Genomic DNA, 17,590 nt, shown 5'->3' on the forward strand with positions numbered 1-17,590 from the left:
CCCTAGCAATAACACGTTTCTAGATCTGGAAAGCTGCAGAATTCAGGGCAACTCCAGGATCCAGTGCCCCTCCAGCCTGCTGGCTCCGTCCCTGCCTCAGTTTCTTCCCCGACGGCCGGCATGCCGTTGGCGTGAGTCAGGGCAAATGCCAGGGCGGAGGCGGGATGGTGGTTGGCTTAATTACGGCTGTTATTGTTGCGATTATTATGCCGCCTTTGCAGAGTAAGTCTCTTGCTTTATTACCAGGCCGGCACCCTCCGGGGGCTGGTTTTAGCAGCCCGAGACACCGCGTTGGCTCCGACACGAGGCCGGAACCCATAAACCAGTCTTGCTGCCTGTGGGCTACGGGGATGCGGGTAGCGAGCGTTTCCCCTCCCCTTTGTTTTGAAGCCGAACCAATCAGGGAGAACCGATCTTGGTTTTAAAACGACCAGGGCGGTGGGCGGAGCCTGGCCCTGTTGGGGCGGGGCGGGGCGGGGCGGGGGCTCCCGTTACGTCACCCACTGAGAAGGCGGGGCTGTCCGTGGCCGGGAATAGAAACTTGGCCCTGGCCCCAGGGGATTGCTGACTTTTTGACTCTCTTGCCAGGGCACCTCTCTTGCTTTTTGTGCTCCTGGAGTTAGCAAAGAGTAAACACATTTAGCAACATCAACCAGTCTGCGGGACACTAAAAAGGCAGGACAGAGAAGCAGTTAGTGTCATCCGACCGGGAGTCAGGACGCTGGGGGTGCAAGTCCCAGCCTCCTGGCTGTTCCCTGACTCACCACTTCACCATATGTCCACTCCCCTCCCTTCACAAACAACTACCGGCTCACGCAACACGAAGGCAAGAAATACAGCGACGCTTCCCGCCGGACCCTTTTTGCTCCTGGGAAAACGAGAAGCAAGGACAGTGGCTTACCTCTGGCGATTCTTTCAGGGGTTCAGACCTGGGGGAATCCATGGCCCCCAAGATCACAAGCAGAGAGGCCGTTTACTGCTCATGTTGCCGTCCATGTAGCATCACTCCCCAAAAGAAGGGGGAGCAGGAGAAGAAAAATCTGCAAAAGGACCTCGTGGACCCAGTCAGTGGTGGGGTCTTCGGTGCTTGAAACACCTGTGACTTGTCTCTTCTCAACCCTGTTCAGCTGAAGGAAGGTTATGCTGCAGCTGGCCTCCCTAGCAGGGGAACAACCCCGGCGCGGGGAAACTGCTCCTTAGAGCCTGAGACTGAAGAAGTCTGTGAGACCCAGTAAGAAACGAGTTTGGGAGGAAGCGCTAAGATTGTTCCACCAACATTTCCCCCACCGTCAGCTCTGGGTTCTCCTGATAACCAGGGCCTTGCTGCACTCACCTGATAACGCGTCCTCTCATCTTCACAGATCCTTCAACCACCTCAGTACACACAATATCACTTCATTCATCCCAATCCCCTTGTCTCCTAAGGGGAGAACTTAATTTAAGCAACGAGAAGGGATAACCCATTTTGATAGCCCATTCTTGAACAACCTGGCTTACCACCTGGAGAAGTAAAGACTGCCTGAAGAGTCGGTCTGTCCAGGCGATGAGGCTGCTGGTGGATGAAAGGTGCTGTGTGTGTGTTTGTGTGTGTTTAGTTTCCTGGAGGGGGTACTTATGAGGTGCTTGGCTGTGGCATGTACACAACACACACACACACACACACACACACTTTTCCTGGTATGTTATTAGTCATTCTTTGTGTATAGTATCTTCACATAAATTTTTTTTAAATGGGGGCCACACCCACTGATGCTTAGGGGTCACCCTACCTGTGCTGAGGGGTGCACATACAAATCTATATATTGTTTGTTGTTTGGGGGGTCTTGGTGCCACACCTGGTGATGCTCAGGAACTATTCCTGGCTCTTTGTTGAGGAGTGACCCCTGGTGGTGCTGGGGATCAAACCTGGGTCATAGCTCATAGCGAAGTATGGCAGCTATACTACCTCCTATACTACCTCTCCAACCCCCAGGGATACAGACCTTTTATTATTTTTTAGTTTTGGGCCATACCAGCTGTGCTCAGAGTTTACTCCTGGCTCTGTGATCAAGGATAACTACTAGTGGAGCATGGGGAATCATATTATCATAAAGGGTGCTGGGGATTGGACCCTGGTGGTCTGCATGACTTTATTGACTGTACTATCTCTTCAGCCCAAGGGGAACATATGGGTTTCTTTGGGGGGGGGAGACATATATTTTAAACTTGGGATTTAGCAATCTTTTGCTTCTACAGTCTTCATATTATATCATGCCTAGGTCAATTTTCACTTCTTGATTATAAATTATTCTCCTGTATTTCTCTTCTGAGTTTTGAGGCTTATTTTATTTTGAGGTTGTTTTTGTTTTGGTCTTTAATCACTTGAAAATTGTCCCAATTATAGATTGTGTAGTAGGAAGCAATTTCATTTTTTCCTTCTAAATGGGTAGAGATGTCTATAGTTATCTGATTTGACAGGTCACTCTCCTTACCTACTGAGATCTGCATTTACATGGATCTGATTCTGGGCTCTCTTCTATTTCATTTCATATTTTGGGGGGGCATTTGTTGAGAGCCACACCTGGTTGTGCTCAGGAATCCCTCCTGGGGATTCATATGCAGTGCCAAGCATCATAATTCAGCTACATGCAAGGCAAATACCTAACCCTTGTACTCTTTCTCTTTCTGACCCCTTCATCCTCATGTGCACATCCTCCTTTTTGTACATAAGTTGATTGTTTTCATTTTTTGGAGGGGGGCTGATGATTTTTCAAAATTGAGCCTGTTTCTTCAGGTGTATCTAAATATCTCTTCACTTTCTTCTAGAATGGCAAAACCAGTCTATCAAAAGCTGAATTTATGAGCAGGTACTGTTGGTAGGTGGTAGAGCACTTGCCTTGCATGTATGAGGCCCTTGGGTTCCATTCCCGGAACTTCATAGTTCCTAGAGCACCACCAAGTTTGCACCCCACCCAAACCTGAATCCATCCTTAATATGTACACTCTAGTAAATCTAATGAGATTTTGATCTAATGATCTAAATTTCAATGAGAGGAACCTTTAGCGGTTCCTCTCATTGAAAGGCACAACTGGCCATGGACTGATTGAAGTGAAAACATTTGCTCGCTTTCTTGGCATTCTCCAATCCTCTTTCTTTTCCTGGGGTCAACAGTCATGCGCAGGGGCTGGAGCGATAGCATAGCGGGCAGGGCGTTTGCCTTGCACGCGACCAACCCCGGTTCAAATCCCAGCATCCCATATGGTCCCCTGAGCACCACCAGGAGTAATTCCTGAGTGCAAAGCCAGGAGTAACCCCTGTGCATTGCCAGGTGTGACCCCCCAAAAAAAAAAAAAAACCCATGCGCATTGGAGCTCCCTCCTAGAATCTCCCAGCTCTCCCCCACCCCAGTCTGACTCCCCGAGGAGGAGGTTGAAATCTCTTTACCATTATCACCATCACTGTCATCCCATTGCTCGTCGATTTGTTGGAGTGGGCACCAGTAATATCTCCATTGTGAGACTTATTATTACTATTTTTGGCATATCGAATACACCATGGGTAGCTTGCCAGGCTCTGCCGTGGGGGCAGGATACTCTTGGTAGCTTGCCGGGCTCTCCGAGAGGGGCGGAGGAATAAAACCCTGGTCGGCCACGGGTTGGCCACGTGTAAGGCAACCCCCCTACTTGCAGTGCTATTGCTCTGGCCCCACCTCTTTACCATACACTTGGGTAATTACAGTGGCCAAGCAGTAACTGGTATCTCTGCCTCCTTTTATCCTCCCTGTAATCTAACCCTGACACTGCAGCCAGTGGAGAGGTTAAATTTGTAAGCTATATATGCACTATGCCACTCCATTAACTAAAACGTTTTAAAGCTCCCCAATTCCTCTACAAGATCCAGTTAAACTCTTTAAACTAGCTTGTAAAGCCTTGGCACGGGCTGGCTCCTGCTTAGGCACTGCTGCCTTAACTCTATAACCTGTATGCTTTTCATTTCTTCTCCCACCCTTCCTTTCTGGGATGAGGCCGGGGTGGGGCGGTGAGAGGAGCCTGCAAACTCGGGGCTCGTGTATGCAAAACAGATCATCAGTCCCTTGAGCTATGTCCCCCCCAGTCGTCTTTTCATTCTTCCTTTGGAGGATGCTCCTGTCTCTCCAGGGCTCCGGGACCTGGAGACCCCTCTCTGCTCACGTGCGCATCCCACAGGGCACAGTTTCATGGGCACATTTCCTCTAGGACCACCTCTCGATCCCACCCGAAGTTAGGCAACAATGTTCTTCGCGTCCCCAGCTTCGTTGTAGAAATCATCAACGCCTAACGCTGCACCGATGGCCAGAGAAGTCCCCCGCGGACGTTTCCAGTACCTAGGACAGGGGTCCGGCCCGCGGGAGGGCGCGCGGGGTCTGGTGAAGGCGGACTAGGAGGGAGGCGCGAGGGCCGCGCCCGGCGGCGGGGAGAACCCGGGCACCGTGGGGGTGGGGGTGGGGACTCTGATGAGAGCGCCGCGGAGCCGGCCCGGGGGTCCCCCCGCAGCCGCTTCCGGCCCGGCCCGGCCCCGCCCCGCCGGAAATGAGGCCGGTTTCCCATGATGCCCCGCGGCGCGCCCTTTCAAACCGCACGGAGGGGCTGCCGGAGCGGGAGCCGGGTAACGCCGGGCCGGGCCGGGCCGGGCCGAGCCGGGCGGGGGAGAGGACCGGGAGGACGGAGAGGACGAGACCCAGATGGCGGCTCCGGACTCGGAGGTGCTGGCCGCGGCCGCAGTCCCCGGTAAGGCCCGTTTCTTTCCCGCCACGGCCCGTCCTGCTCCCTCCCGGTGCGGGGCGGCGGTGGCTGCGTCCCCCGGCCCCGCGCCGTCGCCCGCTGCCCCGTGGCGGCCGCTCGGCCCTCGCCCGGCCGCCCTCTCCTCGCGGCCCCTTTCCCCGCACCCGCCGTCCGCGCGCGCCCGGGTGACAGCCCGCCCCGCCCCGCCGCCGGCCCTGCGGGTGCTGGCGCCCCCGGGACGGGAGACTAACCCGGGCCTTTTCCGTCTCTCTTCCGTGTCCCCCTGCGCTCCCGCCAGACCCGGAGTGGCACGAGAAGTCGGAGGAAGCCCGCGCCCCCACGAGAGAGCTGCTCGACACTGCTTCTGCCCAGGAGCCCCCCCACCCTTTGGAACACTTTTGCCCCCGAGATTGTTTGGTGCCGGTGGTGTTCCCCGGGCCTGTGAGCCAGGAAGGCTGCTGCCGCTTCACCTGTGAACTCCTAAAGCATATCATGTACCAACGCCAGCAACTCCCGCTGCCTTATGAACAGCTTAAGTTCTTCTACCGAAAGGCCCAGGTAGGTGCCGGCTTTGGGAGAAAGTTGGTGGCGAGACCCTGAAGAGGGGGAAAGGTCGTCTGAGAAATCGAGGTCCAGGGATTTGAGAGAGAGCACGGTGGGTAGGTGCTTGCCTTGCATGCAGCAGTCTAGGGTTCAAGCCCCAGCATCCCAGATGGTCTTCCAAGTCCCGCCAGGAGTATTTCCTCAGTACTGAGCCAGGAATTACTCCTGAGCATCGCTAGATGTTTAACAACAACAACAACAACAAAAAACAGAAAACAGAAAACAAGCATATGAAGCCCTTTAGAAATCGAGGTCAGGTCTTTGTGAACTTCCATCAAGGCTTGCCACCAGCAGGGCTAGAGGTACAGAAGGTGACAGTGTAGCCCATCCACCTCCTCTTCAGATACTTACAAAATTGATCTCGGATTTAGGTGTGGCCTTATGAGCAAGTGAATTTGAAGGGAGAGAGCTGTGTCATTGGTTTTGTTGAGTATATGAACCTCATGTTAGATGATGCAGAAGAGATTCTAAAACCAAGTCAAGAAAACAACTAGGTCATGGGGCTGGAGCCATAGCACAGTGGGCAGGGCGTTTGCCTTGCACGTGGCAGACCAGGGTTCAATTCCCAGCATCCCATATGGTCCCCTGAGCACTGACAGGACTAATTTCTGAGTGCATGAGCCAGGAGTAACCTCTGTGGATCGTAAGCCCTGTGTGACCCAGAAAGCAAAAAAAAAAAAAAAAGAAAAGAAACCAACTAGGTCAGATCATAAGCACATGCTGTTACTCTGCTCCAAAAACTCTTCCCTTAGAAATGATTGGTGAAGAGAAATTGTTGAGAAGGCACAGGTGGGTTTTTCTGGTGATTCTTTTGGGAAGGTAGTATTATAACATTTGTTTATATTGTCTTGATTGCTATTATTGCCAGATGATAATAAATGCTAAGGGATTCTTTTATGTTTTTTTTTTTTCTTTTTGTGTCATACCCGGCGATGCACAGGGGTTACTCCTGGCTCTGCACTCAGGAATCACACCTGGTGGTGCTCATGGGACCATATGGGATGCTGGGAGTCGAACCTGGGTTGGCTGAATGCAAGGCAAACGCCTTACCCGCTGTGCTATCACTCCAGCCCCCGGGATTCTTTTATATTTAAAAAAAAAAAGAAAAACAAATCTAAGAAATCTCCTGAACATTAACCTAAGCAGCTGTAAGGAATATGTTTCAGCTCCTGGGTTCCTTCCTTCCTTCCTTCCTTCCTTCCTTCCTTCCTTCCTTCCTTCCTTCCTTCCTTCCTTCCTTCCTTCCTTCTTGCCTTCCTTCCTGCCTTCCTTCCTGCCTTCCTTCCTGCCTTCCTTCCTTGTCACACCTGACAATTCTCAGGGCTTACTCCTGGCTCTGCATTCCGAAATTATTCCTGGTGGTGCTCAGGGGACCATATGGGATTCTAGAGATCAAAACCGCATCAGCCGCGTGCAAGGCAAATGCCTTCCCTGCTGTACTATCACTCTGATCCCTTTGCTCTTTTTCTGAAACACCTTTAACTTTTCAGAAACTGACCCTTTCATTACAAAACTTACATTTGTTTTTGTTTGGGGGCCTCACCCAACGGTGCTCAGAGATCATTCCTGGCAGGGCTTGGGGGTCCATATATGGTGCCAACAATTAAACCAAGGTCCACTGCTTATAAGGCAAGCACCGTATCTGCTGTACTGTGTCTCCAGACCCATTTTACGGTATTTTCTCTCCAATTTTCTTTCTGGACCATAGTGTTCAGGGCTTACTCCTGGTTCTGTACTCAGGGGTCACACCTGATGGGGTTTAGGGGACCATATGGGTTTCAGGAATTGAATCCAGGTCAGCTAGGTTCAAGATAAGTACCTTATAAGTACAGAGGTGTATACTATCTCGTCTTAATTATTATATATAATATAATATACAAGTGTTTGGTTTTCACTAGCTATGTTCAGGGGTTACTTCTGACTGTACACAGGAATTACTCCTGTCAGTGCTTGGAGAACCAGTGCTTGGGTGTTGGGGATTGATTGAATTGGGGTGAGCTGCGTGCAAGACACATGCTGTGTCTGCTGTACCATCACTCTGACCCTGCTCTCTGTTTCTTTATCCTCAAGTTCTCTCTCCTTCCTCCTGCCTGTCCTTCTTTTGTTTAGAAGTATTTCAGATGGGACCACAAGTAAGCATGTGCTCAGTTTGCTGTTTCATTAGAAGACCCAGCTCTCCAGAATCACCTTTATTAGACCTGAGTGTCTTCATTCTGCTGCTCGTTCCCAGTATGACAAACACCTGCTATCATTTCACCAAATCTTGACGGCTTTAAAATATATATATATTTATATGTTTGCATGTCTCTGGACACTGGCTTCAGAACACTGTCTCTGCTTTTCTCAGCTTGGGAGAATTTTGGTTCTGTTCAAAGAATATAGCTTTTCCCGTTTGTGCTCTGAGGAAGGCCAGACTTCCCTGAATTTCCCGTGTTGTAAGTTTCCCTCAGCTCAGCAGTGCTCTTGCGGTGGCATTAGCATTCTGCTCTCTGTCCCCTCTCACCACTGTTTGTCCTCTCAGGCAGAGGACATGGTGAAGAAGAAACCTCGGCCTGGTGCCGAGGCGAACAGCAGGAGATGCCAACAAACCCTGACTGAACTGGAGAGCGTCCTGAGCCACCTGGAGGGGCTCTTTGCCCGGACACAAGTGCCACGAGTGCTGATACTCCTGGGGGGCAGTGCCCTGAGTCCCAAGGAGTTCTACGAGCTTGACTTGTCCTGCTTGGCCCCCAGCAGCATGGACCAGAGTCTGAGCACGGCGGCCTGCCTGCGCCGGCTCTTCCGAGCCATCTTCCTGGCTAATGCCTTCAGCGAGCTGCAGGCCCCTCCGCTCATGGGCACCACCGTCATGGTCCTGGGCCACCGCGACTGTGGAGAGGATTGGTTTCGACCCAAGCTCAACTACAGAGTGCCCAGCCGGGGCCACAAACTGACTGTGACCTTGTCCTGTGGCCGCCCCTCCATTCCAGCCTCGACATGGGAGGATTACATTTGGTTCCAGGCGCCGGTGACTCTGAAGGGTTTCCATGAATGAAGGAGGTTGCTGCTTTTACCATGAAATCAATAGCTAAGTTATTTCTCCCCTACGTGTTGGCACCAAGTCTTCCCATCTCTTGCTTCAGTTGCTGCCTTCTGGCTCATGCGTCCTCTCTGACCTTCAGGTGGGGGAGATCATGGACTTCAAATGGCTCTTTGAGTCTGAGATGGAATTTCCCGGTGGGTGTCGGACCAGGTGCTGTTCTTTGGGCTTGGAAAGCAAATCTGGGCTCGTGGGTAGACACACTTAGGGAAGTGACTCTTTTCTGCTTTTTGCTGTGCCTTTCCAGGACTCTGAACCAGGTTTATGATGTGGGTATGACTCATGAACTGAAATATAAAATGAATGGATTTTTGTTAAAATTTCCCCAAACCCTTAGCTTTTGAAAAAAGACTGCAGACTGGAGGCTGAGTATTTTGTCTTTCTTCTTGGCCAGTTATGATCGGGGGCTTTGAAGAAATTTTTTTATAAAACAGGAGCTGCCGGGCCAGACAGGGTACGGTATCTACCTTGCACGTGGCAGGCTTGGGTTCGATCCCCAGCCTCGAACCCCACCGGGAATGATCCTTGGGCACAGAGTCAAGCGTAAACCCCAAATGCAACTGAGTTTAACCCCAAAAACAACTAAATGAAAATAGACGCCATCTGGGCTGGGGGACAGTACGGCTTGTTAAGGGCTCTCCTGGTGCACGTTCCACCTGGGTTCTATCCCAAGCGCAGCATAAGGTTCCCTGAGTCCTCTCAGGAGTGATCCCAGGTCTCAGAGCCAGGAGTAAGCCTGGAGCAGAGCATGGTGAGGGCTCCCTCCCGCCAAAAAGGGGAGGGTTCAGAGAAACTAGTTAAGGCACTTGCCATGCATGTGGCCTGATTTGATCCTTGGCGCTGTATACGGAGTCTCTTCGGTACTACCAGCAGCGACCCCTGAGCATAGAGCCAGGAAGAGCACCTGAGCACTATCATGTGTGATCCCTAAGGCCCCCCCAACAAAAATAATAAAGATGAATCAAATGTAGTAGTTCTGGGGTTGGATGCAGACAGTGCAGCTTCCTGGTGCCGTGTTTAGGGGCCACCAGAACCTCACCCACGGTGCTAGGGGTGGAGCAGAGGGCATGCAGTGCAGCCATCGGACGCAGGAAATATGCTCTATTCCTTGAGATAACCCCCAGCCTACCAGAAATTTTAATAATTCTTTTAATCTGCCCCAGGCCATTCTGGGAAGTGAAAGAACTTGGCCAAGTCTGTGTTCCTTGTTTGGTTTTTCTTTTGCTTGTTTGTTTCGGTTTTGGGCCACACCCAGCGATGCTCAGGGGTTACCCCTGGCCCTGCACTCAGGAATTATGCCTGGGAGTGCTCAGGAACCATATGGGATGTTGAGGATTAAACCTGGGTCAGCCACATGCAAGACAAAGGCTCTACATGCTGTACCATCTCTCTGACTCCTATCCATTATTCTGTGCCACACCCAGCAATACTTGGAACTTACTCCTAGTTCTGCACTCAGGGATCACTCCTGGAGGGGCCTGAGGAAACCATATGGGGTGCTGAGGATCAACTCTGAGTCTTCTGTGCACAAGACCATTGCTCTGGTCCCAAGCTCTACAAGAGTTTCGATAGCGCAATAGGGATTGAAGTCCTCATCCATTAACTCCTAACATGGCATTCTCTGTCCTTGGCACCTACTGATGTTTGCCCAAAGCAGGGGCCCTCTGAAGAAGGGGTTTATGAGACTAGGCTGAGAAAAGAAGACAGGGTCTTTGCAGAACCCTAGTTGAGGCCCCAGCAGTATCCAGTGCTATCAGCTCCCTGAGACCAAGTATCTCAGCAACCCCTCAAGTCTGGCCCAGCCTCTCCCCACTGGACTGTGCTGGCAGCTCACGGCCCTGCCAGCATTGCCGTCCTGCCTGTGGCAGTTCCTCTCAGCTCCATGCTGGTGTGGCCATGCCAATGTGTGCTCTTAGACTCACAGACATGCTGCTGTCTTAACTGATGTTCTTTTCTTTGGGGGTGGGGGGCACACACCTGGTGATGCTCAGGGCTTATTCCCAGTTCTGTACTCAGGAACCACTCCTAGTGGTGCTCAGGGGACCATATGTGGTGCTAGAGATCAAACCTGGGTCAGCTGCATATCCACTGTACTCTCTGGCCCCTTATTGATGTCTTCATGGAGAACACCTGCTCATTTCTTGGAAGCAATTTGGAGGCATAATACACTCAGGCTGGAGATAGGAGTATACATAATGACAATATGTTCTATTTTTTGTGTCATTGGGAAGCTTTTTTGAAAACAAAATAGTTTCTATTTTATATTGTGTTGTAATTCCATCCTTATTTTACAAATGAGGCTTGGGTAAAATGGACTGACTTGAATTAGCTGGTGAAACACTAATCAAATGTGGTCTTCAGGACTCTGGAGCCTTCGTGCTTTATACTATAGAGCTTTCCTTTATCTTTTTGTCCTTGGATCACACCTGGTGGTGTCAGGGCTTACTCGTGGCTCTGTGCTCAGGCACCACTCCTGGGCAGGGCCCAGAGGACCATATGGGATGCCAGGGATCAAACCCAGGTTAGCCACATGCAAGGCAAATGCCCTATCCACTGCATGATCACTCCAGCTCTAACACCATAGAGCTCCATCCCAGGTGGTTTCACTCTGAAATAATTAAGATTTGCCCTATAGAAGGTGATGGGTGGCCAGGAAACATACAAACTCCCCTTTCTGGTCCTGAGGTAGAAAATTCCACTGCTAGCTAAAGGAGTAAATGAAAATAAAAGATTTAAGTAATGTTAAACCATATTATTCCAGCTAGAATTTTGGCTCTTTTTGTTTCTTGGGTGGTCACAGATGCCTGGGAGACCATATGGTGCCAGGGGTTGGATCCAGGGATGCTGCATGCAAGGCATGTGCTCCAACCTTTGAAACTAGCTCCCTGCTGACAAGTGGGCCAAAAGGTAGGTAGTGTTTTGCTTTTCTGCGGTGTCAGGGATTGCAAAACCCAGCCCTCACACCTGCAAGGAAAGCGCTTTCTACCATGAAGCTACATACTAACCGAAGGGAGTGAGGGCTTTGATACAGTGTTTCGCGATGGAAGATACTTTAAGCCAAGTAAGCTTCCCACAAATACTAAAGTTAAAGGCCTCTGTAAACAATGCCTAGACAATTGAAACAAAGTAATTATCTGGGTAATTTAGACACTTGCCCGATGACTTGGCACTGAAGCCCATATCATTCTGAGCTCATGAGTCCTCTCCGCAGGAATCCATAAATTAAAAGATTAGTCACAATATTAACAAAGCCCATCTTCCCTGACAACAAACTTGCTGAGGCTTCGCCATGGACTCCCAAGGGGGAGGTGAGGAAACAGCCTCTATCCAGGGAGTGATGCTTATTTGCTGGTGGTACTCTGGTTTGGGCTTGAAAGTAACCTGCCTCCAAGGTAGGGCAATGTTGGTGATAGCTGATGGGAAAGTGATCTTTGTGGTGCCAGGGATGGAACCCAGGTCCTCCCAGCAACACCCTGGCCTGGATTTTTTTTTTTTTTTTTTTGCTTTTTGGGTCACACCTGGCGATGCATAGGGGTTACTCCTGGCTTTGCACTCAGGAATTACTCCTGGCGGAGCTCAGGGGACCAGATAGGATGCTGGGAATCGAACCCGCGTCTGCCGTGTGTGCAAGGCAAACGCCCTACCCGCTATCGCTCCAGCCCTGCCTGGCCTGGATTTAGTGTAACTTTTTTCATTTTCACGGTAGTTCACTGTGATTTACAATGTTAGCAGTAATGGTCATGTTTCAAGAATACAAAGTTGCCACACCCAGAACAGGAGTATCAAAGTCCTCTACTTTGTCTCAAGGTCCCCACCAGTCAAAAGGTCCCCACCCTTCCCACTCCCACACACACTTAGCAAATTCAACTTGACTATCAAATTCAAGTTGAGTCTCAAGGTCTTATCATTTGCCGTTTTTTTGTATCGTTTTACTTTCTTTATACTCAGAAAGTGATATCTTTTTTGTTTTTGTTTGTTTTGGGCTACACCTGCCTGCTCTCAGGGTTTACTCCTGGCTCTGTGCTCAGGGATCACTCTTGAAGGGCTCTGAGAACTGTATGTGGTGCTGTGGATCAAATCTGGGTCGGCTGTGTGCAAAGCAAGTGCCCTTCCCACTGTGCTCCTGCTCCAGAAAGTCATCTTTAAATATCACTTTTTTTTTTTTTGGCTTTTTGGGCCACACCTGGTGATCAGGGCTTACTCCTGGATCTGCTCTATGGAATGCCAGCGATTCAACCCAGGTTTGCCGAGTGCAAGGCTGTACTACCTGCTGTACTACCACTCTAGCCCCAAATATCACCTTTTGTGTCACTTTTCCTATTGTCATATAACTTGCCCTAGTACCCGTCTCCATTTATGTGTACTAACCCTATGGAAGGAGCAGGTAAGGAGACATCTGAACACTGGACCATCAGCGGCTGGAAAGATGGTACAGAAAGTAAGGCTCTGGCCCTGCACATAGACAACTATTCATTCAGCACTAACCTCGTGTGATTACCTGAGCACTGTTCCCAAGAATCCCTCACCCCAAAAAAGAACGGAGACCCCCCCCTCATTCTACAAGATGATTGTATGTGTGTGGGGGGAGGGGAGAGCAGTTGTCTAATTTAAGAACCTCAAAATTCCCACAATTCTTTTTGTTTTGTTTTGAGGTCACGCCTGGTGGTACTCAGGGGTTACTACTGGCTCTACACTCAGGGATCACTCCTGATGGTGCTCAGAGGATCTTATGGGTTGGCGAGGATGGACTCCGGGTCGCCGCCTTTCCCGCTGCACTATGGTTCCGGCCCCCTTTTCCACAATTCTGAAGCCCAGAAGGGACGTGACAAAAGTGAGTCCTGGTGCTGGAGCAATAGCACAGCAGGTAGGGCGTTTGCCTTGCACGAGGCCAACCTGGGTTCGAATCCCAGCATCCCATATGGTCCCCTTAGCACCACTAGGAGTAATTCCTGAGGGCAGAGCCCCGAGTAACCCCTGCGCATTGCCAGGTATGACCCAAAAAAAGCAAAAAACCAAACAAACAAAAAATAAGTGAGTCGGGGTAGAAATGAGTCCGGTAGTGTCACAGATTTATTGTCCTTGCCAAGCTCAGTACACGCCGGCTGTGTGGGAGGGCGGACCTGGACCGGATGGGGATCTGCCAGCGTCGACCGGTGCCTACCTGTGCGAGGGGAAACCATTCCTGCCGGGAGAAGCTGTCTCCGACTGGGGGAAATGCCCAGGCTCTGAGAAGAGAAGGACCGAGAGCGCCGGGCAGGGGCGGGGGGCGCAGAGGAGCAAAGCCAACTCCAGCTTCCCGCCGGCTGGGGGCGGGGCTTCTGTCTCCATGGAGACCGCGTCTCCTAGCAACCGGAAAGCGTTGAGCAGGGCCGTGGGCGCCATGGACGCCGAGAGCCTTCTGCTGTCGCTGGAGCTGGCGTCGGGCAGCGGGCAGGGCCTCAGCCCGGATCGCCGAGCCTCGCTGCTCACTTCCCTTCAGCTGGTGAAACGCGATTATCGCTACGATCGGGTCCTCTTCTGGGGCCGCATCCTCGGCATCGTCGCCGACTACTACATCGCCCAGGGCCTGAACGCCGACCATCTCGCACCGCGCAAGACGCTGTACAGGTGGGGGTTGGCGCCGGGGCGGGCGGCGGCCGCGGGAGGCTCGCTGGGGCCGAGGGGTCCGCGCGCGGAGGTCGAAAGGGGTGAGACCCATAGGCTGGGCTGAGCGCGGGGCCTGGGAGTCCGCGTTGATGCGGTTGGATCTCCGCCTCTGGGTGGGCGGGATAGGGGCGGGGCGGGTGTCTCGGGGCGTTGCTGTGGGTGGGCCTCCACGGATGAAGGGGCGGGGCTGGCGAGTGGGGGGGTGGGCGGGGCAGGCGGTGGAATTGGTAGCAGGAGAAATAGCGGGTGGATTTAAGGTAGAATCCACTACCTTCTGCCTCTGTTGGGCCAGGGTGAAAGTTTCAGAATGCAAGGAGGTAGGATTGACTGTCTGTAGTTTTTGGATCGAGGGCCACACTTGGCGATGCTCAGGGGCTACTCCCGTGCTCAGGGTGGAGGGGAGGAGCTCTCTTGGTGGTGTTCAAGGAACCATACGGTATTGGTGCAGATCTGATCAACCGCGGCTCCCCTTTGAACTATCTCTGGAATCCATACTCAGTTTTGTTTTCTGGACACACCTTGTTGTGCTCAGGGCTTATTCCTGGCTCTACGCTCAGAGATCACACCTGACGGTGGTCTGGAAACGCTATAGCTGCCGGGGACGGAAACCGGGGCAGTTGTGTGTGAGCAAGTGCACTTCCCTCTGTCTTATCCCTCCAGGGCCTCACATGTTTTGCAGGGGTGGGGTGGGGGCAACTCTTGGCTGTGCACAGGGCTTATTCCTGGCTCTGCATTCAGGGATCACTCCTGGCAGGGCTCAGGGGACCATATAGAGTTTCAGTAATTAAACCCAGCTATGTCGTGCAAGGCAAGAGCCCTAGCAGTATAATATTGCTCTAGCCCCTTAAGTGTTTTTTTTGTTTTGTTTTTTGTTTTTGCCAAACCCAGCAGTCCTAAGGGTTTACTCCTGTGCTCAGACATCATTCCTGGTAGTACTTTTGGGCCCCTATGTGCCAGAGATATGCCAGAGGTTGAACCCTGGTCAGCCAAGTGAAAGGTAAGTGTCTTACCCTCTGTACTATCTCTCCAGATGTCCCCATGTTTTGTTTTGGAGGGTCATACTCTGCAATGCTCAGGGATCACTTCTGGCACATCAGGGGACCATATGGGGTGCCAGGGATCAAATCAGGATTAGCAAGGCAAGTGCCTTACCCATTGTACTATCGCTCAGGCCCACTCTAAAGAGCTCAGTTTGGATTTCAGGCCAAGGTGCTGGCTCCATCTCTTGCCAGCAGGAGCTCTGGAAAGAAGGAGACACATCTGGAATAGGAGAGAAGAAATACAGAAACGGGGCGATTTCCCTGAATGCTACTGTGTAGGATTACTCCATCATTTTCCTCCTTTTTATATCCCTTTCAGTGATAATGGAGTGTTTACAAAATAGTCTGTAAACTGGCACCACATACCACTGTCCCTGGCACCACAATGGAGTTGGCGACTCCATTAATCTGTATCTATGTATCAACTCAACATTGATTGAATGTCTTCTATGCAACCAGATGTTACAACTCTGCCTCCGTGTTGCTCACCACCGAGGGAGGAAGACCTCCTGTAACCTACTTATCACTGCAAAATGTGTTAAAAGTAGAACATGGGGTGGAGATAGCACAGCAGATAAGGCACTTGCTTACATGCACTGGATTCGATTCTCAACATAACAAAAGGTCTTCTGAGCACTGCCAGGAGTGATTTCTGAGCAAAGAGCCAGGGGTAAACCCTGAGCACAGCCAAAATAAAACAAAGTTGTTTTTTTTTTCTTTTTGGGTCACACCCAGTGATGTACAGGGGTTACTCCTGACTCATGCACTCAGGAATTACTTCTGGCAGTGCTTGGGGGACCATATGGGATGCTGGGAATCAAACCTGGGTCGGCCCTGTGCAAGGCAAATGCCCTACCTGCTATCGCTCCAGCCCCTGAAAAAAAGCTTTAATAAAAGGAGAACAAAAATGAGGACCCCTGATGCGGCTCATCAGTAGAGTGTAAACCTGAGGTTAGGCATTTGATGTCCAACTCTCACAAGCCAAGGACAGTGTTTCCTGGCCCCTAGCACCACAACATGTGTTCAATTTCCAGATGTGGTAGCACTGTAGCACTGTCGTTCCCTTGTTCATTGATTTGCTCGAGTGGGCACCAGTAACGTCTCCATTGTGAGACTTGTTGTTACTGTTTTTGGCATATCCAATATGCCACGGGGAGCTTGCCAGGCTCTGCCATGCAGGTGGGATACTCTTGGTAGCTTACCAGGCTCTCCAAGAGGGACAGAAGAATTGAACCTGGGTCAGCTGCATGCAAGGCAAACGCCCTACCTGCTGTGCTATCGCTCCAGTCCATCTAGATGTGGTAATGGCAAATTAAAGAAGACCTAGTGAACAAATACAATTGCACTCACAGTTGCGGGGGGCGGGGGGATGGCAGAATCAGCTGCCAAGGGCTTCTAAGAGGAAAAGGCATGACTCCCTATAATGGAGGCAGCTGGAAGGCAGAGGGAGAGGGGGAACGTGGGTGCGTATGAGAGGGTGATGTGGGTGTTGTTGGCAGCCTGAACTGCATGGAGTGGAGCCTTTTGCCCCCCGCCACAGAGGAGATGGCCCTGCAGACAGCCGTGGTGAAGGGCCGCTTCATGGGGGACCCCTCGCATGAATATGAACATGCCGAGATGCAGAAGATCAGAGAGGGCGATAAGGTCTTTGAAGAAGAAGTGGTGGTGAGTGGAGGGGGGTTGGGGGGAGAGGCAACAAGTGCAATGTTACCTCCACCCTGGCAGGTGGGGGGGAGGCATGGTGCTCCTGCGGCTCTGTCACCCCAAACCCTCACAGTGTTATGACTGGGCACTTTGTTTGTCAGGTGGAAACGGAGAGAGGGGTGCAGCTTCAAGAGAGGAAGTGACCAGCCCCAGGTCACATGGTTCCTGGGGGACAGGGTGGAAAGTAGAGGGGGCACTGTGGGCAGCTCCAGAGTGGTAAGGGGAGACCCTGACCATACTGTGGGCACACGCGTAGGGTCTTATATCTAAGCATAATGTGTGTGGATCCAGCACTGTGCTCATATATTATTATTCTAAGTACACATGTCTAATGGTATTTTTAAAATATGAAATTGGGAGGGGCCGGAGTGATAGCACAGCAGGTAGGGCGTTTGCTTTGCACACAGCCAACATGGATTCAATTCCCAGCATCTCTTATGGTCCTCCAAGCACCACCAGGAATAATTCCTGAGTGCTGAGCCAGGAGTAACCCCTGTGCATCGCCGGGTGTGATCCAAAAAACAAAAAAAAATAAAAAAGAAAACAAAATGGGCTGAAGCAATAGTACAGCAGGTGGGACATTTGCCTTTTATTTGGGGTGGGGTCACACCCAGCAATACTCAGGGGTTACTCATACTCTGCTCTCAGGAATCACTTTTGGAGGTGCTCGGGGGACTGTATGGGATGTCGGGGACTAAACCCGGGTCTGCAACCTGCAAGGTAAATGCCCTCCCCGCTGTACTATTGCTCCAGCCAGACCTCGGGCATTTGCCTTTCG

The 17,590-nt window shown here is 51.4% G+C and overlaps 2 protein-coding genes across 3 annotated transcripts in view; both read left to right on the forward strand.

Annotated features, from left to right (window-relative positions):
* The first annotated feature begins 4,584 nt into the window (after positions 1–4,584).
* On the forward strand, positions 4,585–8,785 carry MAD2L1BP (MAD2L1 binding protein). Of its 2 annotated transcripts, XM_004605938.2 has the most exons (3): positions 4,585–4,746; positions 5,039–5,298; positions 7,865–8,785. In XM_004605938.2, the coding sequence occupies exons 1-3, from the start codon at positions 4,701–4,703 to the stop codon at positions 8,375–8,377; spliced, it is 819 nt and encodes a 272-aa protein (XP_004605995.1). In that variant the 5' UTR covers positions 4,585–4,700; the 3' UTR covers positions 8,378–8,785. The 2 variants fall into 2 exon arrangements, with proteins under 2 accessions (XP_004605995.1, XP_054991024.1); XM_055135049.1 differs by lacking the exon at positions 4,585–4,746 and having other exon boundaries at positions 5,161–5,298; positions 7,453–8,785.
* A 4,828-nt stretch (positions 8,786–13,613) lies between these two features.
* Positions 13,614–17,590, forward strand: part of RSPH9 (radial spoke head component 9) — a 13,325-nt gene continuing 9,348 nt past the window's right edge. The window contains exons 1-2 of the mRNA XM_004605823.2: positions 13,614–14,029; positions 16,608–16,773. Of these exons, the coding sequence (XP_004605880.2) occupies positions 13,749–14,029; positions 16,608–16,773 (447 nt within the window). The 5' untranslated portion in view covers positions 13,614–13,748. The remainder of the gene's footprint in view (positions 14,030–16,607; positions 16,774–17,590) is intronic.

This window comes from Sorex araneus, chromosome 4 (assembly GCF_027595985.1).
Source record: "Sorex araneus isolate mSorAra2 chromosome 4, mSorAra2.pri, whole genome shotgun sequence".
In the NCBI taxonomy this organism is placed as follows: domain Eukaryota; kingdom Metazoa; phylum Chordata; class Mammalia; order Eulipotyphla; family Soricidae; genus Sorex; species Sorex araneus.